The sequence below is a fragment of the Haliaeetus leucocephalus genome, unplaced genomic scaffold (genome assembly GCF_000737465.1).
Source record: "Haliaeetus leucocephalus isolate CR32 unplaced genomic scaffold, Haliaeetus_leucocephalus-4.0 Scaffold1000, whole genome shotgun sequence".
Lineage (NCBI taxonomy): Eukaryota > Metazoa > Chordata > Aves > Accipitriformes > Accipitridae > Haliaeetus > Haliaeetus leucocephalus.
This window is the reverse complement of record NW_010973436.1, coordinates 2,453,740-2,481,262: the sequence shown is the minus strand read 5'-3', so window position 1 is coordinate 2,481,262 and position 27,523 is coordinate 2,453,740. Positions and strand designations below refer to the sequence as shown.

Sequence of the window (27,523 nt, the reverse complement as noted above, 5' to 3'; positions counted from 1 at the left end):
CAAATCCTTTAGTGTGAGCACTTTACGGCAATTTGGAAATTTAACAAACCCCAAGTGAACGAGCACATGGTACACGGCTGAATCCTGACAGCTACTTCTGCAAGTCTTCAACTCAAGCTGGCTCTAGCCTTGGCTATCATGGTAAAAAACATCCTCCTCCAGTCAGGGGTGGCAGAGGGAAGGGAAGGAAGGAGCTCTCAGAGTCGAAGCGTGCAGACCCCTTCTAGGAAGAGTTCTTTAATCAGCCAGTCTCAAGTACACAGGACACGGGTGAGCTTTCAAGACAACAGAAATTGTTTGCCCTGCCAATGTATCTTCACAGTATGTAGACAGTAGGTATTTTGGAACCCAGTCCTGTCTGCAGTCCTTCTATAACAGATATGGAAGTGACAGGCGACTGGAAAACTCCAGATGAAAGGGAAAAAAAAAGTCAAATCAGCAGTTTAAAACTCTTTTGGTATGTTACCTTCCTTTAATTTTAGATTATATGCATAGAGAACCTGATCTACCCCTAAAAGAACATGCAGCATGATTTGCATTAATAAGCCCAGTCAGGCACTGGACTGGAGAAACCCTTTTCAAGTGGATTAAAAGACACCAAGGTTTATGAATGAACGATCCTTATGAACCAGGATTTCCAAACACACATACAGAAGTGACACGTAACAGTGGTCTTGGCAGCTTTGGCAACATAATCATCTCGGATAGCATCTGCGTGGCCTCCAGCATGCTCCTGCAACAACTTCTATCCTCTGAGAGCCACCACAAATGCAAAGGCCTGTTTGGTCCAGGGTAAGGAAGTGCCTCTGAAGTCTCAATGCTGCCAAATCTTGCTTTAGAGTAGGATGCACTGAATCTGTAACAGGATGGGCAAGTCTAGAAGAAGCCATCATAGAACTATCAAATGCCACAGTGATTTAACTTTTAATTAAAATTAACCCATTTACTCATTATATCCAACCCCTTCTGAGAAGTTTATATAGAAACCCCACAGAACATTTTTACTTGGGATAACTCTAGAAACAGCTTCTAATCCAGTATCTACATGGAAAAGTCAGTTCTCTTCCACTTCTGCTAGCTCTCCTTGTGCTAATGGCCCAGAAAATAAAAAGGCAGTCCCATCCTGGGTAGTTATTTCTGAAGGCCAGCACCTGAAGCAAGTTAAAGGAAAAGAAATCTTTACACTAGGCCTTCAAGTGTTGATTTTGAAAGTCAAAAGAGCTATAGCATGGCTGTGACACAGATGCTGCCACCCTTTTCTTGGGAAAAAGTGAATGGCCAAAAATTAAGGGCCAGAGCAGACTGCATCAGTGAAAGCCAAACTCTCACAGATATAGCAACCGCCTCAAGCAAGGCAAAAAAAGTGCCAGTAAGGGATAAAAACCAAAAACCTTACAGCTCACTAAAATGTTAGAAGAGTTGCCTGCAACAAGGCTACCTCTCTGCAGCCAAAGGGCACACCCATCTGTACGCTGAAGATTGTGCGTTGAGTCGGTTCCAGCTTTTGCTTATTTTGCTTGTCACCTTTTAGTCACAGGCACAGGCATTAAAGTAGAAAATGTCACTGAGTTCAGAAACTATTCTGACTATCTGGGCACAGGGAAGGAAAAAGTAAAGGGGCAGGGCACTTTGGAAGAAGAAATAAAGGATACTAAAACCTAGGTTTAAATAGCTCTCTTCAAAAGATTTAAACAGCTAGAACTAAAGAAAAGTTAGGCGACTGGAAAGCAAAGAATACAGTAGACACCTAGAAAAATGATGAAGGATTTGGAGGTCTTTGCTCTACAAGGAACTAACACCACCTTGGTGCCATCTGTTACTTCTCACCCAATTGCTAGCTACTGGACGAACAGCGGGAAGTTGTCTCCTGAGTCAGTGAGATAAGGAGGCGTTCAATCTTCACATCCCCTTCATGAAGAAAGGGGAGTTGGAATTTAGCTAAGGGAGCTTATCTGAGCACAGGTGAGCTCACATCTGTAACACACGGTGCGTAACAGTGAGGAGACTCAGGAAAAACTTCATATTCTAGTCAATTAGTCTTTGGCGAAGCCTAATCAAGGCAAAACACAGATGATGCCCACTGGCTGAGGAGAGTCCCCATTGAGTCACACAAGCAAACTCAGCAGAACAGGTTAGATTTATCTAAAATCTTGGAAGCCTTGAAGGAAGAACTTCACACTGAAAATGAACAAGGAAAAAAATGGATCTGGGAAGGGGCAGCTGGGTGCATGTATGCTATGCTGTAAACCAGAGTGTAGTGCTGTGGCATTGGGTTGAAGCCTCTACGAGTTAAGCCAGGGGTGCCTGAGACACTCTGCTGCTGTAGCTCGTTTCTCTGGGATCAGCTCCAACATAGGTAATAAGAAGTCTGTGAATGCAGCTGCCTCATCTTGGGACCACTCATATTTTTCCACCAAGACTTCAAAAAGGCCCCAGGGCTTCAGTTTGGTGATGTGCTTCAGATCACCTGAAAACCAAGACAGACAGGTTAAGTGCAAGACATGGGAGCAGAGCAGCTGAATAAAATAGGCCAAACAGCTAAAGACGACACACTGAATTCAGAAACTGTTCTGAATAGTTACGCATAGGGAGTATAAAATGGTAGGGCATGCTAAAGGAAGAAATAAATTATCTTACAACCGCTCTTCTATCTGCTTTTGAAGACTGTTCTAGAAATGTACTTCCCTGAAGGCTTCTTTCTTCCCTCCTGCTATTTCTGATCCAATACCAGCAAATACCGTTTAGCTTCATTAAATCACCAACTATACTGGTTGACATCACAGATAAACACTGTGCCGTTGACTTTGGAATACATGCAATACATGCAGCACTGTTTGAGGAAGCAATACACTACTAACAAAAAAGGGTTTGTTCTATAAAAAAGTATTAAACTAGGTCAAAAACTTCTTCTTGAGACTCAATACATTTCTGGGGTACTTAGGGCTTTATGGTAACTGTATAATGCATCCTGAGCAACATGGGTCAGGATGCAAGGCACTATTTAGGCGACTGGCATGCTAGAAATGGAACAAAGTTGTTTAGAGAAAACTTCAAAGGTGAGTCAACAACTGCAGCTGACAAAGATCAGCTAAATAAAGCCAAATCAAGTCTGAAGAAATATCTACAGTACTGTTTTTCTACCTGCTGCATTTGATCAACACCAAGATGTCAAGTACTAGGGTGCAGGATACTTTTAGCAGTTAGACAAGAATGCCTTATATTTAGCTGCAGTTTTACTGAGAAAGCTTTTCATAAAACAAAAGGAAACACTTAAAGAGGCATCTTTGCTAGCATCTATTATTAATTGGCATTTCCAGCAAGGCACTCTTGTGTATTTGGGGCAGGGGATGAAGGGATAAGTGACATTTGCTTTGTTTCCTTTTACCTTTTTTGGTGAAGAACTCCTTGGAATATTTGCCTGCCAAAATGAGCTTGCGAGGTATTTTCCCCAGAAGTTCTATGATCAATGCAATGTGATCTGCATTTTTTCAAAAGAAAAGACAATGAGACACATCCACACAAGACATCTCTATGCCCCAGTTTCCTTCTCCAGGATATAAGGACAAAGACATTCTCTCCCTTAAAAATTACTTCGAGATCCACCTGAAGTCAGATTACACTAAACAAGGACAAAGTCAAGGGGCAAGGGGGGAAAAAAGGTAAGGGCCATTTGAGGCATGAACAGTTTGAGAAACAAGATAGAGAATCCAGTGATAAGAGGAATGGAAAACATCAGAACAAGAACATGGGTTTTACTGCATGGTGGTTTACTGCAGAGGCTTGAGCACAGCTGTCCCCTAACACCACTGATTTGGGTAAACAATCTTTTTGCAAGGAGCCTTTGCATTACTACCTCATAAGAGAAGGCTCATTATGAAGAAGCATCCATTGTTTTTCACAGCCCATTTTAAAAAGAAATAGACTTAGACAAACACACCTTCATCCCGTGAGTAATCTTCTCCAGAATGAGGCTCAAACAGATAGTCTCCTGTTGCTAACTCAAAGGCCTAAACAAAGAGAAATGAGCATGTTAAATCACTTTAACGCACTTCACAGTTAGAAGTACTGCAAGTTGATTCTGCGTATCTCTGGGCCAGAAGCAAAGCAGTATGAAGAATAACCTGTAGAACTCTAGTACACCATTACCATCTTATGATGTACAATTACTTTGCAACATTTTAATGACTGCATTAAAAAAACACCACAGGCATATTTGTGATGAATTCTGGATCACAGCATAATGCAGTATGCTTATGTAAAACTGTACAAAATTAAGGCATTTCACAGGCTTAGCCTCTCTTTCGCCTCAACAGCATTTTGCAAAATGATGTCATGTCCAAGTTCTAGATTTTTTACAAAGATTCTCCCCTCCCTCCAAATTTCAGATACGAAAGACGTTTTTCAAACAGTTAATCTCTGAACATTCATATGTAGATATGAAAACATGTTTTAAATGAGAACATTTGCATTCATTTCACCTCACCACTTCTAAATTCCATGATGCATTTATCCTTTTACGTATTCACTTTTACTCAAAACAGTACCTCTGACCTTTTGTATTCTTAGTTTTCTTTACAGACTGCTGTAGTCTAACTACTGAATTAGGCACTCGGAGTAACCACTGCATAATTTTGGCCACATGTTCTGCAGAGGCAACATGACCATGCTGCATTTTGTTTTACCACATTCATCAAAAATCACAGCTTGTTTTCCAAGACAGCAAAAATGACTTCACTTACAATTTTCCAAGCTTAAAAAATAAAACCCAAGCTTTGATTTGTAGAAAACACAGAGTGGAGACAGCAAAGAGGCACATGCAGTAACTGACTAGACTGATTTTTTTTCTAATTTTTTTTTTTTGTAAATCAGCATATTCTACATTTGCCAGATATTACAGGAACAGCTTCAGCCTTGTCTCAGCACTACTCAGATTATAAAATGATTCCAAACATGCAGAGGATGCATATGATTAAAATATGAATTTATACTGAAGACATCTGTGAAACAGTGCTGGATGCAGCGGAGACGCTCTTTTATATAAAGGTTTTGTCTTCACAATCACATAGCTGTCTTGTTTCTCCACAGAGCATGATGTCAAAGTACAGTTATATTTGAAATCTGCTGGTGCTGTACAACAAAACTAACTTTCAAAAGGAAAGCCACATGTGGCAGAAAAAATAAACAACTTTTGTATGGAAACATGGTATGCAGCAAGTCTGGAAGTTGGCTGAACACCTGTGAGGTTTTTGCCAGGTGTGGCTAGTGACTCAGCAGTCCAGAGTGCACAGCACACAGGCGTTTCCCAGAATGCTCTGCAGAAACGGTTTAAACTCTCCCGGATGATGCCACTCACCATACATGCCGTGCTCCAGATGTCAGCAGGAGTGTTATACCCCGATCCTATCAACACCTCCAAGGATCGGTACTGTCTTGTCTGGATGTCTTCAGTGAAGTGCTTGTGCTAAATAGAAGATACGTTTTACTAAACAGTTAGAGACTGTTTAAAAGAGGAGAATCAACAACCTGGAAGGTCAGAGCAGATCAAAGCTCATTCCCATTACATTTAATCCAAATTCTACATCCTCATTAAGGATTTCCTTATATTCCTACAAGTACTGTTTAAATGCTCTACATGAGACACTCCTTGAGTAAAACAGTCCAGCAATTTAGACAAAAGCAAGCCACAAAAATAGAATAAGGGAAGACTGTTTCAGAAGCTGCACCCGCTCCTATCTGATCATGACAGATAGGCCATGATTCAGCTACCTTAAAGCAGATAAGCAACACCAATGTAAGAGACCACCTTGCCAGACGCTGCAAGCTTGATGTGCCATTCTGAGTTTAAGACTCATCTCTCCCATAAGATCTGAAGTATTTTGCCATTGAAGAAGCCAAGTAAAACAGACATTTCTATTTGAAATGTCAACCGCTTAAAAGCAGCACAGCACAACCATCAAAGAATAAAACTGAGTCTCTTTCATGTGCTCATGAATCCACTGAAATAGTTTGACAAACTAATTAACTACAGAACTAGCACATCAGAGCAACTGTTTGCCACTTTCTTATTCTCCAGGAGAGCTACAGACTTCTTCAGAAGTTTCACATATGCAGATTTCTATGCATTATATGTGACACTGTTCACAGGCCTATTAGAAGTAATCTAATGACCAGCAAGGCACCCAGAACACAGGCTGAAATCCTATGTTAGAAGACCATTTCCTTCTTTGTGTCCCTGCGCGCCCCTCTTTTTTCCCCAACATAAGTTTCAAACTGTCACAAGCAGGTCTAAGAATCTGTTTTACAGATTCTTTTCCATCTTGGCATACTGTGAATGAATTAGCAGGTTTAAACAGTCAATGTGAAAAGATTGTAAACTTACCACCCAGCAGGCATTTCCTAGGTCAGCTATCTTCACTTTGAGCTTATCTGCATTCTTGGGCTCAAGAGGATTAAGAAGGAAATTCCCAGCAGTTGATTTTCCTACAGGCAACATGTACAACAGCTGATTAAAGCTACATGGACAGTGTCACCATCTGTCATCCAAATCCTATCACCCTCTCCCTACCCAGGAAGGGTTTTGCTTACAGATCAGAACCTTTCCCTCCCCAAAGCCTAGGTATAAAAATCAGCAGTCTGCACTATGAAAAACAGAGCTACCACCATTAACACCTGACCAGTGTTATAAAGCAGAAGGACAAGAAAGCATATGCAACAGTGACTGTTTCACAGCACTCTTTGCACAGACTTAAAAAGTCTGTCTATATCTAGACAGGCTTTTTAAATAAGGGCATTGCCAGAAACACAACAAAGCCTCTCAACCCTTCTCTTCCTAAATCTTTGAAGAAGGAGAGTCCACATATTATACCATCTTTTTGACATACCCATCACTCACTGCTGCAACGCAGACAGTTACAAGAGCTAAAGTATACAGTGGGAGAACCTCAATGACACAGTGGAGAGCAAAAATATTAAGTCACTAAATTACACCCATCTGTACCTCTCAAGCAATTTGGGAGAGAGCTGAGAGAAGCAAAATACACCTAGTAATCTAGCAGAGGCATCCAACTAAATGCAGTTCAAGATTTAAAGTCTTGACATTTCACTTGCTACTTTTTGTCCATGTAATTCCCCAGCAGTACTCTGCCAAGAAAATGCTGCAAAATTTTTTTTTAAAAGTGTTAGTTTCCCCCTCCTTCTCCAAGCAGAAATACTTCACCTGACTTTGACTCAAAGATGCAAAAAAGGACAGTTTTATCAATTGATTCAAGATTTTAAAACACACACACCTGGAATGTGTTTAAACTGCTGCACACTATTGTGCATCCTATGTTCTCCTAAACCTACAAGACTTAGAGTTTTTCCCCCCTGAAACAAATCATATTTAAACAAAAGCATTAAGAGGTTTTTTTCCCCTATGCTGTATAAGCTTTCAGTCAAGCTGCACTTCCAATTGTGGGAAAACATTTGGTCATCTCAAGCAACTGAGAGGAGTTACCTGTACTCCATGTTAAGGAAAAAAAAAAAGTATCAGAACACACTAAACAGTACTTATACCATAATTTAAGAGCCAGTGACAATTTGTAGACTTACATTTCTAACTATTAATGAAAATCACATAAGAAACACTACCAGTGGAAGCTACAAACAGCAAATGTCTCAGAGTAGGACTGTCAGGTTAACTACTCCTGACAGGAAAAGTCTTAAACAGGCAGTTCTGATCACTTCAGCCTATAAAAATGGAGGTTTCTACTAATACTCTGCTGAAGTGTTGTAACACAGCTCGCCCACATCAAGGAGAAAGGAGCCCTTTCTCACAGGGTTCCTCTTATACCTTTGTTGTCTGACGGGCTATTATTCTCATTCTCATCCTCTGAAGGTATCTCTGTCCGGATGCTTTCTTGCAAATGGTTAATCTCCTGCTCATTGAATGATCGCTCTTCATTGGACGTGGGCTGACACACCATGGAATCTTCTGAAACTAAGGGCACGAATGAGTCCGACATTGCTTCTTGAGGCCTGTTCTCCGAGTCACCATTACGCTGACTGTAATTACAACTATGGAAGTTTTCCTTCTTCTGTGTATGAGGGTGATCGCCACAGTCATTGGCATTATGAAGGTCATCCTCAAGTCGCACAGACCCTTGATTGCTGGAGTCTGGGAAGTCCGTCATTTGTATCACTCCATTGCAGTTTATTTCTGTAACACATTTTTCCACGCTGCTTTCCATTAGAACAGATTGCTCTTGTACAACGACTTCAGCTGGAAGAGTGGAAAAGGAGAAGATAACAGAATATGTCTAAACAAAGTAATAGCTAAAGCTGTTCAAGGGAGCCCTCAGAAACAGGTAGTTCTCAAAATGTAACTGAACACAATCATTCATTAATTCAGTTTGTAACAGGACATTTCCTAGCCTCTTTAGATGGGTGGAACGCAATGCAAACAGGTTAAATGACAATGGCCACCTCTACAAAAGGTGCTCACTCTACTGATGCCAGCATGAGTAAAAGGACAACATTGGGCTACTTTAGCAATATTTTAGGTCCATACCTGTCTTTTTGCTGACGTTTTCCTCTGGAGGACTAACTTTTATGAGCATTTCCAGAGGGCTCTGAGTTTCTTCCTCCTCTTCAGGCTGTGTCTGCCCAGGGCTTGCTTCCTTCTCCATTTCCTCTATCTCTTGCATTCGCTTCTCTAACAACTCAGCCTGGCGTTTCTGCTTCTTTTTCAACTTCTTTTTCTTATTCTTTGACATTTTGTCAGCCTACACAGAAGCAAGCAGAGAAATTGGACTTAGCATTTCATATTTCAATAAATCTAAAAGGCATCAAGTTTTAATTTATTTTAGAGCTGAGGAAGCAGTCTGGGATGAAAACTCTGGAGACAGTTCTTCTCCCAAATAAAAAGCAGACATTAAGGTTTTTGGAGCAGTTGTCTATGCCTCTTATCAGTGCATTTCTGTCCTGACCTGAAAAACCTCCAGTATTCTCAAAATGAGGGATCTCAGACTCCACAGACAGGTCACCTTCACAACAGACCTTGAGACCACCAAAAAGACTACTCCTTCTGGTGATATATGAGCTAATACTACTTAAATCTCCAAGACAGCATTGAACCCGATGCCTATGTCTATGACAAACACAAATCACACTTTTCCTTCTGATAGAAGGTTGCTTTCCCTTAATGCTGACTGCATTATGAAACAATGCAGTCGATACCGTAAGTAGATGGATACTTATGTATGAAAGCTATTACACTTACTGGTTTTGGCTGTGGTGCAGTGCTCACTGAAAGGGAAAGGAAGATCAGTAAATTAGTATGTTTATATTAAAAAACTGCAACTGCATTATTATCTTAAGGTAAGTATTTTTCCTATGTGGTTTGGTAACAGCGTTTTAAGATATCAGCAAATGTTATTTTGAAGGCTCATTTCTCTACAAAGTAGAGCAAGAATAAAAAAAATAAGAAAAAACATTAAATGAGTAAATGCGTAATTAAAATTCCAGATAGTAGACTTGCTTGACTGATATCAGAGACTTAAACTTCCTGTCACGCAGCTTCATTTACTGCATGTATTATGCACCTTACTGAAAAGGGAATGCAAACCAAAACATTAAAATACCAAAGTTAAGGGAGCTTCCCTGAGCTAAGCTATGCTATGATGGGCTCAGCTAAATGTTGGTGGCATAAGATTATGAGTGACAGAGCCTTGCAATACACACTGTAGTAGTTCTTGAAAACTACACACTGGTACAGATGGATATTCTGAGGAGGAACAAGAGGAACTAGGAACAAGAGAACATTTGCTCTCATATCTTTAGGGATGTTAGCATGTCAAGGAAGCTGTTTCTGTTACAAGTTTTTCAGACTTCTGCAAACTGACAACAGGTAAATCATCTTATTGAGACCTACATGAAATGCATTTCCAGCATTATGCAATGGAAAGAAAAACTTTTGAAAAAAGACATGAGAAGTACCTCACCACATTTTCACTCCAGCAATAGATTGAGTGCATTAGCATTTATGCAGTGTGTGCTATACAAGACTGACTGCCCTACTGCTTTATCAGTGCCAGATGAGCTGTGTTAAAAGCAGATGCCAGCATGCACGCATCCTCCCTCCATTTTTCTTAGACAAACAACTGCTTTCCTGATCATCTTTAAGTTACAGCTTATGACTAACTTCACAATTTACAGTTGGCTTTTCAGAGGTTACTTGCATTATTGTTCCACTGTACTCGGGCAGTTTTCCCAAGTGAGATTAGTGATGATTTGGGGGCGTAGGGGGGAAATCGCACCAATTTCCAGAAAGAGAAAGCACCTGCAGAGCCAGATGGTGGGGGAGCCCCAGACCTCTGCCACTCTGTTGCTTCTGCAGCCAGCCGGCGGATATACTGGTCATTAACACACAGAAGAATGTTCTCAGGTTTAATATCTGTATGAATGATTCGACATTTTGTGTGCAAGTAATCCAGACCCTGAAGAACCTGCAGACAGAAGAGAAGGAAATTGATCATTAGAAAAAGCAAAGAATCAGCAAACAGTGAAGTGAAAATGCAAAATTGCCTAGGATGACCAATGAACTTGAAGGACTTCTGTGTTTGAGAGTGCTCCAGATTAAAGCTAATGTGATCAGTGGTTACTACTCAGTTCCAGAAAATACAAATTCGCATACAGATTTTAGCTACGAATTTAAAATACTGTCTCTCTACCCTCATAACGTAACTTACCACAGTTGAAAATCTAATCTTAATACCCTGCAATAAAATCATGCTTTCCTCCTACCCTCCACCTCACATGTAGAAAGATGTTTTTTCTTAGGCAACCATGCAGCAGAAAGAACAGGTTTCTCTTGCTCTTCCCATCATTAAGCACTGTACTTACTGTGACAGTTTTAAAAAAAATAAATACTTGCACTTATGAGGAATAACCAGGGTAAGAAAAGGTTAAAAGCAAAGCCGGCCTCCCATCATGGTTGAAATGTCAGAAAATAAATATCTGTAGCAGAAGGTTTTTGCAGTAGAGAAAGGAAATATTAACCCAAGAATAATTTTCTTGCATGAGAGATACACCACTAATTTTTAACTTTTGTTTTCTTGGATCCGAGAAAGATTAGTGAACGAGTTCTCTCTAGGCCAAGGGGAACAGTGCAGTCAGAACTGGAACTTACCTGTTTGATGATCTTTTTGACACAAGGAAGTGGAAGTCCCTGGTAATTTGACTTGATGATCCACTTCAGGAGATGATGCCCTAGAACTTCAAACACCATACAGATATCTGGAACTCAGTCAAGGAAAGAGATGAACATCCTGACCCAAGGAGTGCTGAGTTCCCAGGACCGAGGATCAAAAGAAATCCACACCACTTAAGCGTTTTCTATTAAAGAACCCTCATCCTTCTGACACAGCTTAGAGAAGCTGCCTTCCTTAACAGAACCATTCTATCCTACACATCAGTGTTGTTATCTAAAAGCTAAAATACAGCAGGATGGAGCTGGTTAGGACAATGGTCCTAAAGCAGCAGTAGCAAACTCCTGCTTTGAGTGAAAGCCAGTTACACAAGCAATTTTGCATTAGTATTTCCTGCTAGTATTGAGACGGCTTCAAGCCAACAATGTACGTTTTGGAACTGCCTAGGCTCTTGCCCCAGGCAAAACTCAATGCCAGATCTCTCTGCACCAGCATTACCTGAAAAGATAATAAAATTTCCATTTCATAAGTCATCTTCAGAACAATTAAGTTACTTTCTCCACCCTCCCTTGCCTCTTTACCAGTAAAACAAACTTTTGACAAGCCTGGACTTCCAACAATATTTACATTATCTACTTTTTGTCCATAAGATCTCAACAGCTACAGTCACTCTAGTGACATATTCAGTATTGTGCCTTTGCTTTAGAAGCCAAACTTCTAGGAGTTTATTAGGCTGCTTTTCTTCTACACTGGCAGAAAGCACGCATGTGTTTCACAAGAGTGAAAGAAATACAAGATCAAGTCAACATTTACTCGGTGCTATGTACCGTAAAAAAGTTCATTAATAGAGGAAATGCATTACAGGGCTCCTGTCTAAAAGTGTTAGAATGTTTATAACCTACAGCTCGAGTCTCTCAAGCAGCCTAGTAATTCTCACCGAAATAAAATTCAAGGTACTGCAAAGCAGAAACACGCGCAAAAGTCCAACTTGCAAATTTTATGGATGCATTATTAGGACTTGCCAGAGATCACTGCCTATTAGAAGGCTATTCACAGAACTACAAGGGATTTGCAAAGCAATGCACTTTAAACATCCTAACAATGTTGATAAAGTCCAAGGTAAGATGCTTCCATAACTAGAAAACAACCTCATTATCAAGTTATAGACTGCATGTGTTTGCCATTTTTAATTACTGATCTTAACATTTTGTACTGCTTTACCTAAATAAGGGGTTATTACCAGGCTGCTTGCAAAATTGAGGGGTTGAGATAGATGGGCTCTCTTACCACAAAGGTACCTCAGACACTAAGCCATTCAGTCCTGATTCACAAATCAGATGCAGCCACCCCATCTCTCATGTTAAAAGCATGACTAAGCAGTGCCATCTCCACAACTTACACATATTATGACAGGCAGAATGATCATTCTGGATCAGAGCTTAGCAAGCAGTTTTGAGGCAGATGATTCTACAGCAGGTTTCCTTGGGCAGTGAAAGGGATGTCTGGGCATTGCTCACCAGCACTGACATGACGGCTACCCAGCAAACTCCCATCTTTATGCAATTCTTTGCCTTTATTCCACAAAAGGATACGAGAACCATTAACTCCTGAAATCTTGAAGTCATCTAATAACTGAACAACTCTCTCTTTACTTGGATCATTTGGATCACTGTTGCGGACCTGGAGAGAAAAAAAGGATTAATTTTGTGTTCCTTGAGGTAATTACCAGGCAAGAATATATTTTGAAGTTGGAGCTACTGCACTACTGTTAGGTTCTTATCCAAATTCTTTGCAGCTAGACAATCCAGAAATATCAAGCACGTGACTAATGTGAAGTTCTCAAAATGAATTAAAAAAAATAAGATTAAAAATTGAACCACACTCTCAGGCACTCACCGATTTTAGCAACTTGATCTCATCCAGTGCTGTTTCTGTGTAGTGCTCTGCACTCTTCACCACCTTCATTGCCACAAATCTCCTCCCTCTATGCACACATGGTAAGTAAATTGGAGACTGTTAACACTCATACAAAGAACTTATTCTCCAGGATTATCCTAATTCTTTTGCATATAAGACAGCTACTTATTTAAAGCATCATGGAAAAATAAGGTTTAAGCACTCATGGAGATTGTCTTTGGGTCTCTTTTATAAAACATCCATGTTAATAATTTCTCATAAAATTAAATAATAGGTCAGAGACTGCTGAACACAAGAGCACTCTTTCCACATATATGGTTTGTCCTGTTAACTCCCTGCCACACACTTGCATGCACAACATCAAAGGAAACTTGTGTTAGAATGTGGACAGCTATGTTTTGTGTTTTTATCTAAAAGTAAAAAGATGCTTTCTGATCATGTTTGTGCAATGCTCTGCATTCCCACCAGAAACACTAGCTAGAACAGAAAGACTTACTGGATGTCCCAAGCTAGCCACACAGTGGAGAAATGGCCCCATCCAAGCTTCCGAATCACATGGTATCGTCCATTAAAGAGATCTCCTATTTTCACAAGGTGATAACCACCTAGAAAAACAGTGGGAAGTTTGTATGTCAAGAGGTCACGCAAGTGCTGAAGAGCAGCTATGTGGAACAAGCATCACAACTTGAGGCAGACTTATTTGATGTGTTTACATTTTTAATCATATAAACAAATGCAAATACTTCTCTAATTGGATCTTGCTAGAACAAATACACAGCATGTTAGAGGAAGAGCTGCAAACAGCCCTCTAGTTGATAGAAAAGTTTTAATATAATTGAACTAGAATGACTGACTTTTCCTCCTTTTCAATGTAGGTCATCACTGCAGCATCACAAAAGAATATCTCCTCAGTGAAAGCATCTGAAGTCTGCTAGGCTGACCACCCTTGGAAAACACAGCTTATGACGTTCAGCAACAGAATCTTACAGCTAAGTATCAGCATTTTTTTTGCATGCTCTGGCCCCATAACATGAAAGAGTACTGCACCCAAGATCCCAACAGAGTTTCCCTTGCAACTGCTTTCCTGACTGAAAGGTACTTTGCCATTTAACATCACCACTGAAAATAGGCAAGTCTCCTCCCTGTACCCCTAGTATCTCTCAAGCTGCTGACTATGCAGAAAGATTCCACGATGGAAGCAAAGATGTGAAAAGACAGACAAAGACACAAGGGAACTGGCAGAAAACAGAACGAAGAGAAGAATCTGTGATTGCTAAGGCATAAATTTTTGCTAGAACCTGGAATTACACCCTAGATTCCAGACATTTACTATTCAGTTGTGGTCAGCAAATACCACCCATGAAATGCATGCTTTGCCAGGAAGATTCGGCTCTCTTGATTGGTTCACAAGATATAGAATTGCTATCCATTACTTCATTAGCTCAAGCAGCAGAAGTCCCTTTTCTTCACTTAAAGATTTCAGCTGCACCAACTGCTAATTCACACAATGGCTTTCTTCTTCCTACTTGCTTTACAACAAAATCCCACAAGTACTTGGGTAGCATGCTAAAAGTAATGTAAATGCTTTTAGAGTAAAGCACTGAAGGGTAAGAAACATTGCAATTCAAGTTCCCTGTGCTATTTCTACTTGCATTTTTTTATACACATATATGGCATTTGTTACATGATTCTCCCTCTGTCTTATTCAATATATACAATGAATAGTATCACAGAAGTAGTCTTACAAAGCGCTTGGAAGTGGGGACACACATTCAAGCTTCAATTAGTTGATCAGTTGAATTTGTATGATCAGTGTTCCATTTTTTTTTGAAGTATTTGCTATGTTAAAAAACAGCCTGACCCTTCTGATATTGAATTATATACTGTGGAATTTCCACTTGCTCTGTAATTAGTTTCTACTCAGAGAAACAGTGGAAGACTGTATTTGCAGACACGAAGTTACCCAAGAATGGATACTAAGATGATGATCTTCAAAAGAAAACAGTGAAGAATTTGAAACAGATTTTAAAGTGTCCTTCTTCTGATGAAAATAAAAAAAATTCAAGGCCTACTTGCTTTTACCAATTTTGAAAGCCCTCTGGCACAGAGGAAAAGCTAACGGCTTGCATTAAAAACAGCTCTTCAACTCAAATCTAAACTGGTAACAGTGAGAACCTTAGAGAATAGTTTTTCCATTTCAGGTTAGCTTGAAAATGTTATTATCATCATACAGTTTCAAAAAACACTTAAAGTAAGAGAAAGCCTATTTTCATGCTCTGCAGTAGATAGGAAATCAAGGGAATTTCTTGATTACATTGAAAAACCTATGTCTTAAACAGGCAAGTTCTCACCTTTACAGTAATCATTTGGATCCTCTTGTTCATCATCATCTGATCCCAGGATTTCTTCCTCTTGCTCTGGAAGATCATTCTCTGAATGAGCAGCAGGGCCCCGATGCTGAGTGTCGGGTCTGAAAGAGAACACACTGCATGTCTCACACATGTTACTCTTCAATTCAGTAGCTTTCATTTCACATGAGGGACTGCTAATAATGGAGGAGATGCAATATTCAGCTTTCAGAAAAACTATTTTCACATTTAAATGGTTTTATATATATAAAAATAGAGAGGAACAGTTTTTGTCTTTAAGAAATACAACTTAATGCCCTAGATTCATTTTTATAGTGGAAGAAAGGACCAGACAAGATAGTGAGTTAAAAGCTTAGTGATCCCACCAAAACATTAGTGCCTTTGAACCCCTTCTCAGCCTTTCATTCAGTGAGGACTTTTCTAACGCAAGTTTATATTTTGAGACATTACCTCATATAAAACCTGAAGGTTTAAATGTTGATGAATGTTAAAGACTAACACCAATTAATTCTTACTCCTTTGGAAAAAAAAATTAAACCAGTGTTTTAGAATCTGTGCCCTTTGTCCCTTTCACCTTTGAGATCAAATGAGCATTTAACAATCCTTCTGCTTCTAACACTTTAGAACTGTAAAATCCCTAGTACTGCCCTTGATTTCTCCTGTCCTCCTGCGGTAGGCTGCACTTCTAGTTCATCTCTTCACTGAAGGTCTAAAGTTTGTTAGTTGTCTGAATTATAGAGAGTGGGAGTACGCCGAGCAGATGTTCTGTAAACTCTTCCGAGAGCTTGTGATTACAGAGGAATTGAAATCAGGCACCAGCGTGGTATTTTTTTTTTTTTTCACTCCCACATTCATAAATAAAAACATTAACTTTGTGTGTTTGACTTTTTACCAAATGTGCTACTCTAAGTTCCTGCTTGTGAAGATCATGTTAGCAAAGGCCACCTCATTGCTCTCACGCATTTAAGCTGTGTTCCAGTTCCCTGAGCTAAAACATATTGCTATCTCCCTTGTGCCCCAACTCCTCCTTCATGGGAGTACACTGCTTACAGCCAAACAGCTCATGAAATGATAATACTAAAATAGGTAAGTTATTTACTTTACAAAGCATTAAAGAGAATGGTTAATTGTCTACAAAGTTTTATCTTCAATATAGTTTTGTACAAAGCAAGCATTTATAACAAAAACAGTGCCTATAGCCCATTTGCATTGGCAAGATTTAATGGCAAAGTACTGCAGGATATTAACACCAAGCTTTCTTTTCTTAGAAGTATGACATATTAAAAAAAGCTGGAGTTGTCCAAAGAGGTGGGCAACAAATTTCTTTACAGCAGTGATGTACAAGCACGAGATAACATTCTTTACAATGAGTTTCCCTGTCAGCGTGAATTAGCGGAAGTTTCTTGTATTGACACTACTGTTCCAGTGAAACAGCAGATATAACCGATGCCTTCCACCACCCTATTTCAAATTCAACTAGTTTTGCTCAAAGGAGGATTGACTGCCGAGACAGCCACTGGTTATGCCAGTGGGTATGCTAATGCATGTGGGCTTTCAGATGCAGTTTTTCTAGCTTATAACTGAGCTGGAGTTCTGTGCATCATATCATGGCCATACTAACTAATCTTAATCCATGGGACAAATTTAATATTTCAATTTTGAGTAGGTATACAGCAGAATGAATGTTCAACATTTACCTACTACACATGCACTCTGCTGAGACTTCATACATTAAATACATTACTACACATTAAAACTACAGCCACCTTAAATTATCTATGGAGCATAAAAGCAAAGAAATCACACGTTCCAATATGATCATGACTAAACTTGTAGCCATTTACAATCTGGAATTGAAGTTCATTAAACCAAAGAGGAGCTACAAAGGTCATCCCAGGCACAACCAAACCACCTGACATTTATTTCAGTCAGTTGTCAGAGCTAGCAAGTCCTGCTGATTTTTTAATTCAGGAACAGATACGCAACACAGATTAGTAGTCCCGAACTGTAAAACAAGACTGCCAGACAGTCCATTCCACTGCTGCCAGCCTGAGACATTTATTAACAATCCCATAGCTTGATCCAGCCCCAAGATATTTAGTATTTAGACATTTCCCCCTCCCCATGAGCCACAGAATTACAAGTCAGGGGTAGGAAGAAGGAAACTGGGGAAAGGGGGGAAAGCCTTGGAGGTCAAAAAGCTACCTTAAAACTGCTGCATTCCTTTGGGAACAACTGAGCTACGAATAAAGTCACGTACTATCCCCAAATTAAGAACCGTAGCCAAGGCAAGGGCCATGGACAGAACAGTTGAAGGGGAGACTGGAGGCTCACATAAAAAACCCTATAGAGAGTGTAAAGAGAACCAGAACACAGAATTGGATATAAAGGAGAATTTAAGCCCAGGAGCCACACCCATAGCGTAAGTAGTAAAGAGTAATTCTCCCCAATGCTGTTTTGCGATTTTCACTTTGGTATCTGCACAAGATGTAGGGGATTAGAACGGATTCAAAAGGAAATTCATCTTAAAAACCACTGATGCAGACAGAAACATCATGCCATTCTGCAGTCCCAATGCTTTTCAATAATAGTAATTTCATGCATCAAGGAAGAAGTTACTGGAAGCACTAAACCCCATTCTCTTGGAAGCTTTCTGCACCCCTCCTAAGAAGGGGCTGACGAATCATGCTGCTGACATGACACACCCTATAGTCTGCATCTGAGTCTGTCCTGGGGATCCAAAAGCATTTCAATTCTATATTATAATCTATTATACCAACTAATGTGAGCTGTATTCAGGTCACATACATTTCTACTGTGCTATTTCCTTTATGAAATCACCTCCAAAACGCATCTCATTCCTTTGCCTTCCTGCAAAAATTCATTAGATGTTGCCACATCCCACCACCTTCTTCCCCCAAAGTGACCATGTCAAGTGCAGATACGTATTGAGAGACTTAGTGCAGAATATCTATTAATACCAAAGAAAAACTGATACACAAACCCACAACCCTCATCTGTCTGCTTCGCTCACACAGACAGTACTCTAGAAGGCACAAAAGGCTGCTCAAGACAGCAGAAAAATCCATATTTGGTATTTAAAGATCACAGCTGAAACAGCTGTCAGCAATATTGCAAAATGCAGGTAAAATATATAAAGAGGCTACAAAAAATGGTTAATGGTTTACCCATTAAAAATCAAATACTTTTTTTTTTTTTTACAGCCACCTCTGTTCTACTTAAGAACACTTTGATCACCTTTCACTTTTGCTCTCTCAGTGTGCTAATTAATCATCAGAATTAACGGGATTTGCAGGGTCTCTCTACAACTATATAGCAATATTTTACTTAAGGAAAACAATGTGGAACAGCAACGCTAAGGCAAAATACTAGATCTTTTATGGAATTTCTGTGAATCCATATCTAGAGACCCTCCCAAAAGTCCTTATTCTCTCAAGAATGCCTGAAGAACTGCAAATTCAGGAGGTAAAAAAAAATTAAAAAGAAAGGGTAACATACCTGCATGAAGCACGGCCTCCCATTGATAAAGATATTCCTGAAGACAGCCCAATAGTTTTCGAAAGAGCCATTAAAAATCAGATGCCACACTGTTCAGGAAGCAGGGGGACATCAACGGCAGGCAGAGGGGCTGGTTCTTCTCGAACGCAGCAAAGCTTTGTGCAAGAGTAAGGGAGAAGAGGGATTTGCCTCCACCACCTAGCTGCAGATGCACAGCACTGCATTGCAGGTAAAGGGCCTTGCAGCAAGGCTGGGGGTTGCTCTCAGCTGATCTTCCTGCAAATTCAGTCATGTTAGGGGTTGAGCATAAATAGATTCATCTCCTTCTCTTGATGTTTACCTGTCTCAATCTTCCCTCTAATGAAATTAGAAATTCAGTCAGATACTTTGTTTCATCTTCCTGAACAAGCAGGTTTTATTTGCCTATTCAATAGTCCACTGGATTCAACACTTGGATGAAGACACAGATCATGGTAATTGCCGACAGTCCAACCCTTTTGATACAGAAATGCCAGCACAATCACACAGGAGAGAAAGGGCGTTCAAAGTAAAAATGAATTTTCTGAAGTAATTCCAAACCTCCCCCATCCAGAGTTACAAGAAAAACTTATCCTTTATGCTTAAAAGCAACCAAAAAAGCAGGAGGAGTCAAATCTTCTTTAGAAAGGTGAACTGAGTATTTTTCACAGCAGCAGGCACTTAACATCATCATCCCACAATGTAGAAGAATTACCAGCCATTTCCTGTGCCTTTTTATCCTGATGGTTTATGCAAGTGATAGGGCAAACAAGTCAGCAACAACGCAACATAGCAAGTAATAATTTAGAGATATTCTCTGCTATGGAGGACTGTTTATAAGTGAAAAACAATCTGAAGCTGGCTCTGCAGTTTTAAACCAAGAGGTTTAAAGAATTGGATTAACCTGCTTTTACGTCTAAAATATTTTCACCTTGAAAGCTCACTGAAGTTTGAACATCCTTTTCATAGTTTAGCATTGCCGAACCTCTTAATATTAGAAGAGGTGCTAACAACACACAAAATTTTCCACTGTAGTCAAGATTTTGCTCCACGTTCATTGAATATATCACCCGACAACTCTGCTCACCTCTGCAATGCATAGCAGGGACAGTAACAGTTATTTGCAGTAACTAAGATTTCAGTCACTCAGTTGTTCCTTACAGAAGGTGTTCAAAGAGTTTGGAAAAAAGACTTTTGTATTCTCTTGCCAGTTTCCCATAGAATCACTTATCTGGTGCACACACTAAAAATAAGGTAAAAAAATGATTAAGAAGCCTTAATTGCACAATGTGTGTTCTCACAGATCTGCACTCAGGCAGATCCAACAGCATCAGGAGGACAAGAAGATGGGAGACTACAGTCATGCCCATTAGTACAGACTGTGCAATGAAAAAGCAGTGTTTGTGCTGTGGAGCGGCACCAGCAAGGGCTCCTTTGCTGCTCTCTATACATTACTAGTGAAGCTATCACAACAGCCAAGTCTCCACTTGCAACTTCACCGTCAAAACTCAGAACTTGTTTTCTCCACCCTGGTAACTTGCATAACAAAAACATTTGAAGAGAGGTGTTTGGTTCTCCTATTTAAGAGCAACTTCTTCAAAACTCTATTTTGTACAGGAAATAAGTATTTTTCCTTGTCCCCAAAACAGCAGAAATACTGTCCATGCTACCTGTCTACCTGCTTTGAACAGATACAAAAGCAGACCCCTTCCAACCTTCAAGCAAGGAAGGCAGCATATATTTAATCCAAATCACTTTTGTCACACCTATCATCCTTATATATGGGCTAACAAAAAAGATACTCTCCTTACTCCTCTTCATCTGTTTACCATTCCCTCGGTATCTGCAGAGATGACGCCTGTCTGTAGGAAACCATTGCTTTCCAAAATGATTTTTAAGCCACCTGCAGCACAATCTTTATAAACACTGTCATTCCTTATTTGTGAGCTCAAATTACACACGAGGCATCCCCAAACAGAATTCAATTCACTGAATGCAAGACTAATGACAAATCCAGCTCATACTGTAGGAGATGCAGATAAGAGTACTATAACACACCCCGGGACTCTCGCTGAAGGAAGTGTTGCTTTCCACCTTAACCATCCAGCCAACGATTTCCAGGGCAGTACACCCACTGCAGCAAGATCTCGCTTCAAGTGCTGTTAAAGATTCCTTGTTTTCATTTGGGGAAGAGGAAAAAAAAGCTCCATATGGCATGGTGAAAAGCCAGGATTTAAAATCTCTCTCCCATTTTCACATCCATGCATCAAGACAATGTCTCTTTAAGGGAAGTATGCCTGCCAGACTGCATCTCATTACTATTCCTTAATGTGCCTGTAATTTCAAGATCACGTTAAGGCACATCTAGTCAGAATGACAGCTTCTGGTGCCACCCTCTGACATGCTTACAGGCAGATCTGCTGGCATCCTAGTGTTCAATAAATACTGTAACTGTTCAGACTCAAACTTTCAGTATGAATTCAGATCTGAAATGATAGAAGTATTTTCCTGCTTTTATGCACTTTACCCTTCTGCTCAAGAAAATTTTAAGTATTTGAGGGGAATTATAAATCATAGATTGTGGGGGACTTATAAGTCTATAATCCACATTATTTTGGATTACTGCAACTCATTCACTCTTGCATCCCTATTTTTCTGAATAAAGAACTGGTATTTTCTGCCAGTAGAGCAGATCCACAATACTTGCTGCTGTAGGGCAGCCATCCCAGAGCTACAGGAATACCATTGTCAAGAACTTAAGACGACTGGAGATGGTCTAACATTTAGTTTTGAAAGGACAGTGCTCAGAGGCACCAAGACATACTTTTGTTTAGTGGATCTGTGGGAGTTCAGTTTGAAGATAAGTAATAATGAATTTCACATGAGAACGGTCCTAATGCACAAATAACAGAGGCAATCGAGTTTCTCACTCCCCATACCCACTCCCCCACACAAGCACTTAACAAGCTGTTTGTAGAACCCTCTGCTATTCCAGCTATTACAAACGAAGGGACTTCCATGGAAACCAGCAGATCTTCAGTTGTGTCCTCTCATAGTCTGATAATCACTTCTGTATTTGAATGAAAAAATCCCGTGGGTGATGCATTCCGACTCTACCTTAAACTTACGTTCAAAAAACTTACGAAAGATGTAGCCCTGGTATTAATTATGAAAGACAAGTGAAGAAAACATAATCCAAGATCCTGATCCCAGGCAAAGTTTTGAATAAGGAAGTCAAGGAAGAACCCAAGAGGGCTGTCAGAACCTCAGGGCTCCTCAAAGACAGCAGGAAAGTGATACAAGACATGCAATAACCAACTGGAAAGTATCAGACTCTACTAGGAATTTTCTGCTCCCCAGATTGCATAGATGGAAAAATTACCAACTTCCTTATCTCTCTTCATAGCAATTCTATTGAGGAGGAAGAAAGAAGTGAGGCTTCACTGCACATCAAGAGTCTGGCCAGAAAAATTGCAGAAACTAAACCAGTTTCTCAAAAATACTGAATATTGCATGCATTTGGGAAGAGGGAGAGGAAGCGAGACAGCAGTACTGCACCAACTCAACTCTGCCACTGTCTTCCCTCCACGAGTAGAGGGAGCCAGAGGAACTATTGAAAGTCCCGTGAAAAAATATCTCCCACTCAGTAAAGCCTGTAAGAAAGGATTAAATAAGTTCACCAGTGCATGCAGAAATAAAGTACTTCAGATCATGAACATTTTTCAGAACAAGCCACATACTGTTAACTGTATGGCTGCTACTACCTTTGTAGTTATTCATGCTTACAGTAATAAAATGTTCTGCTTTGAGACACAATCAGTTCAACACCCCTTACACAGAACTGCTGGGTTTGTCTGCAAATAGGCCAACTTTTCCTGAAACATAAAAGACTGCTGAAGCAAGACACTGGACTTAGTGACATCTGGGCCTGCCAATGAACATACCCATCATCTACACATCACACAGTCCTGTAGCCCAGTTCTAGTCATATGCTTATTTTCTTCATTTCAGAGAAAATGAGCTATAATACAGAACTATTTGTTCAGTTTCTCATCTGTTTCTGTAACTGCTTTGAACAGGGATGGTTTTTTTAGCCTAGTTTTTAAACTCTGGGTCTTAATCTCAGCAGTAACCTAAACAGTCATTTTTTCCCAGGACAAAGAACAGTTTGAGCTTCTCAGGGTTTGCAACATACGAAGTAGACAGAAAAAAAGCCACAGCATTTTACTGGCAATTATGATCTAACAGTCACAAGTGCCTGATTCCATTACAAATTACCAGAGCCATTGGTAAAGTACATCTACATTAGTATTTTAGTTCAAATAGAAGCTTGTATTTTCAAACAGAAGCACAGTTTTGAAGTAAATACCAGATATTCCTCACATATCGGGCTTTCATTCACATAGTACAACAGTCTTGCAGCATAGGAAATTAATCTCTTTCAAATGAAAGCATGTAGCTGGCATATTCCACCTTCACTTCAGCCAGGAACAGACGTTCTGTCCACACTAGAGCTAACTCAAAGCAACATTCCCCTCCAAAAAGCACGTGGAGGCTTAAAAAAAAAAAAAAATCGAGCTTGTAATCTCCTGTTAGCCTGCACTGCTTCCTAATCAGACACTACCTTACTGCACGAAGGCATTACAAGCACACACGTGGCCTGGTCTGTGCTGCAGGACCTGCAAAAAGCAAGAAGCAGCCACCTCGTGGCCGATGAAAGGCTGAACTGTTGGGACACCCATCACTCCTTCCTCCTGCCTCTGCATTCATGGACATCACCATCCAACAAAGCTCATGAGACACCAGAACACTGGAATTCTGTTTTCAGTTCCCTAGAAGTCATATGAGGAAAACTAGCACAAGAACTGCTCCCAGGAAAGCACTGTGCAGCTCCCCCACCTTCCTAAGGACCAGGGCAAATACTCTGCCTAACACATTTTTGTCTACCAACGCTGAACTCCAAAGATATTAGTAACTGCTTCAAACAAAGAATTGCAAAAATCTATTGCATTTCTGATAATTGGGTAAAAATAACTACCTGAATGCACCTCACCAGATAGACTGTAAACTCTTCAGACAGCTGTAAGTTATTAAAGTTTTAGTAAGAAAAACGCTTGTAAGCCTACAAGCTCCTTTTTTAAAGACAGGCTTTTTTGGGTGCCTTTGGGAATCAACTGACTCTCAGTGCCTGAGATGTTCACACCTCATGAAATGATAAAATTAATACATCACATACTTCCCAGATAGCTTTCAGCAAAGCTATCTCTTGGCAGCAACACACATTGCAGTAGCCTACGTACCAAACTCCCTATGTTTTATTAGCAACTAAAGCTCTGACATGCATATTTCCTGACATATTCTTAATATTAAGGAAAAGGCCAAGCAGAAGCTTGCCTCTCATTTTCTAAAAATAAAGCAATTTTAATTCTAATTCCTTGCCTTTTTGACAGAAAAGGCTGAAATAAGAAGAAACTGAAATCAATGCTTCACTCAAGGCCACAAAACAACCCAGTGACAGTCAACACTAGAACTCAGGATCTCCCTGTATCTAGACTTGCTTTTTGTCCCTCCAAGGCATTCAGCTGTCACTCTCCCTGTCCTTCCTCCTCCTCAATTCTCACGGAAACGGGAGCTGGGCAAAGGTACACAGTCACAATATTCTTCCAACTCCACAATGGCAGACACAGGACTGATGAGCAAGCTGGGCAAGTAGAAGCTTCCTAACCAAACGTTTGAGACAGCTGGTTTAATGATTATTCCAGATCACCAAAAGATTTGGAGTAGTTTTATTAGACTGGGAAGACACAGGTACCTCACCTTTGTATTACCAAGAAACTTTGCCTGCTCTCTTTCTGCAGAAGAGTATGTTGGGATAAATGCACTCACTCCTTCACTGATATCAAATAAAACTTTGAAGACAGGAAGGATGGGAAGAATTAGGAAGATCCTGAATTTGTGGAAAATTAAGAACTTGGTTAACCTTCCCATTAAAAAAAAAATCCTATACACAGAACCGTAATTAGTATTTACAAGGGTTTTCTGGAAATAACTAGTTTAGGCTGGTCTTGTCTGAACCTAAATAGCAATTTTAACTAATTAATGAACAAAAAAAAAAAGGGTAACTTTCCACTTTGTACTATACACAGTCCATTGTGATTATTTTAACCTTTCCAACTGTTCGGGGGGTTTTTTTGTTTGTTGTTTTTTTTTTTAACTAGACTAGGTTGATAGGGAAACTTAAAGCAGGTATAGTTCATTTCTAAAGTGAAAGATACCTTGAATTTCTTTAAATCCCTTCAGAACATTCTCTGATTTTTTACACTTACCCATAATAAGGTAATTCCTAATACTCACCAACCTTAACCTTCTAAAATCAGTTGTTTCATGCTTTTTACTGCCCTTCATATAAAAAAAATTAGATGTGTGTGATCTAACCAACTACCATGGAACATTAGGTATTAAAAGGACATTCCATGTGGTTTTAAGTTTAGGTTTTATGGGAGAAGTCTTGCAACAACCCAGTTAAGCTTATTTTAGAAGATTTAACTAGAGCAGCTTTGTATTTAAATAGCATAAATGTCGTGGAACTGTACCTAAAGTCAGAGGCTGACACTGGGTTCTTTTCGTTGTACAATGTAAAGCATAAAGTACATGCAAGTTTCTTTAATTTCCGAGGCAGGATCTAACAAACCTATGGTACCAGAAAACAGAGTTGAAGCGTGTAGTTTAAGAACATAAACACAGCATTTTACAAATAGTATGGTTCTCCACTCAAATCAAGGTTAGTGGCAAAAGCAACAGCTAACCAGCAGTGCAGTTAACCTGTTCTGGCTACGTAGTTAAAAAGAATTTTTTTAAAAAAAACATGCCAGCACTGAAAGTTACCATTCAGCAACCTCAGAATTTACACAGAAATCAGTCTTTCCAACTGCAACTGTGGACTCTATTGGCAGAGTCAGTATTGTTTGTCTGCAGGTGAACAAGAAAAAAAGAAAGTAACAGGTATAGAATTAAACAATTAATTATTCATTCAGAAATTAGGATGCAGATAATACTATAGAAAGAGGAGAGCTCTTAAAAAATTGTCCTAATGCCATCTTCAAGAAATACCAGGAGAAGGTACAAAATAGCACAGAAACATAATGCACATCTCCCAAAGGGTTTAGTCAATGCTCTTCACCCCTCAGAAGCCCCATCTCAAAAGAACCGAATCTTTGCTAGAGACAACCAGAAAATTTTTTAAAATCCATGATTTGTTTGAGGAAGTGACTAAGATAGCATTACTCTAGGCCTAAAGAAAAACCCCTCCAGCTCCCACCCCCAAAGCTTTACTTCCTAAATACCTTTGGTTCCCAGGCACCAGTAAGTATAAAACCTCCTGGGGTACCAGAGATCCTACGCGAATAAGCAGCATTTTACTGAGCACACAGAACCGGCTCTAGGATTTACATCACCTTTCACTAGAAAGGAATTCACGAGCAGCACTGAGTGCAGTACTTAATGCAGTCTGGTGGGAGCCATTGTTTAGTATTTACTCGAGATCTTTTTAATTTTTATATCTGCATCCAAAAGTTCACCACGTACAAAGACTTGTGAAATTCCTGTGGTAGGAGAGAAGCCACACGAGAGCATCAAAGTTAGAGAAAGAAGTTAACAACACATCACAGCATTCTTACGGCAAGATTAAAAAAAAAAAAGAAAAAAAAGCGGCGTTGGAGGCGGGGGGCAAGAGAATCAAGAGAAGCTAGTTCCTAAAGCCAGCTCTGGAGGCTCCAGAAAGGAGAGGGGACGCTGGCATCGCCCACCGGGTACAGCCGGGGGCCGAGTGAAGGAGCCAGCAAGGACAGAGCACGACGGCAGCTCCGTTCACCGAGTCTCGGGGCACAGGCAGGGAACGGACAGCCTCCTGACACACCGAGGCAGCTCCGCTCCCCCGCCCGCCAAAGGAACCACGACACGGGACGGCGAGAAACCGTCAAATCCTGAGGAAAACCAGCCCCGGCGGAGAGGCAGGGCGGCAAAACCCGCCGCCCCGGGCCACCAGCCGCGCCGGCTGCCTGCCTATGCCGCGAAACGTGCCTTCAATTAAACTCGCGTTAAAAACCCGTCTAGCCCGAGGGGTTCGCACGCTTCTCCGCCCCGGGAGCGCCCGGCTCCCGCCGGAGCTCGGGCCACCGCGGGGCTCGGCAACCCCTTCCCCGCGGGGGAGGGCCGGGGTAACAAAGAGGCGGCGGCGGGAGGCAGCGCCGGTGGCGGGAGCTGCCGCCTGAGGGGAGCCGGGGGCCGCACTTACTTCCTCTGGGCCTTGTCCTTCTTGGCTTTGGTCCGCTTCTTTCGGGCCTGCAGCGCCAGCACTGAGGGAGAGAAGGGGAGAGACGCGTGAGGGGCGGCGGGCCCGGCGAGGGGATGGGGGGGGCACCGGTGCCCCCCGGGATGGGGGGTAGGCGGGTGAGGGGATGGGGGGGAGCCCGCGCAGCGCTCACCTTTCCGCTCCATGGCCGCCAGAGCCGGGAG

General features: G+C 40.6%; 1 protein-coding gene across 5 annotated transcripts; it reads right to left on the bottom strand.

Moving 5' to 3' along the window:
* Positions 1–27,517, bottom strand: SRPK1 (SRSF protein kinase 1). 5 transcript variants are annotated; one of them, XM_010584634.1, is made up of 17 exons: positions 27,493–27,510; positions 27,303–27,363; positions 18,992–19,267; positions 15,455–15,573; positions 13,600–13,708; positions 13,083–13,170; positions 12,779–12,866; positions 11,168–11,274; positions 10,319–10,484; positions 9,260–9,285; positions 8,549–8,762; positions 7,832–8,260; positions 6,380–6,480; positions 5,354–5,461; positions 3,938–4,007; positions 3,386–3,478; positions 1–2,467 (listed from the first exon to the last, which is right to left on the bottom strand). In XM_010584634.1, exons 3-17 carry the CDS (start codon positions 19,060–19,062, stop codon positions 2,283–2,285), a joined length of 1,974 nt encoding a protein of 657 aa, XP_010582936.1. In that variant the 5' UTR covers positions 19,063–19,267; positions 27,303–27,363; positions 27,493–27,510; the 3' UTR covers positions 1–2,282. The 5 variants fall into 5 exon arrangements, with proteins under 5 accessions (XP_010582936.1, XP_010582937.1, XP_010582934.1 ...); XM_010584635.1 differs by lacking the exon at positions 27,493–27,510 and adding an exon at positions 20,097–20,252; XM_010584632.1 differs by lacking the exon at positions 18,992–19,267 and having other exon boundaries at positions 15,455–15,588; positions 27,493–27,517.
* Positions 27,518–27,523: the final 6 nt, after the last annotated feature.

What these genes read in the sequence shown, in the direction of transcription:
- SRPK1 (XM_010584632.1), bottom strand. An exon ending in AGATCAAGTTGCTAAAATCG is followed by an intron (nt 12,867 to 13,082) that starts GTGAGTGCCTGA and finishes TTTTCTCTCCAG; the next exon opens with GTCCGCAACAGTGATCCAAA. An exon ending in TAGGAAATGCCTGCTGGGTG is followed by an intron (nt 5,462 to 6,379) that starts GTAAGTTTACAA and finishes TCTTCTATTTAG; the next exon opens with CACAAGCACTTCACTGAAGA.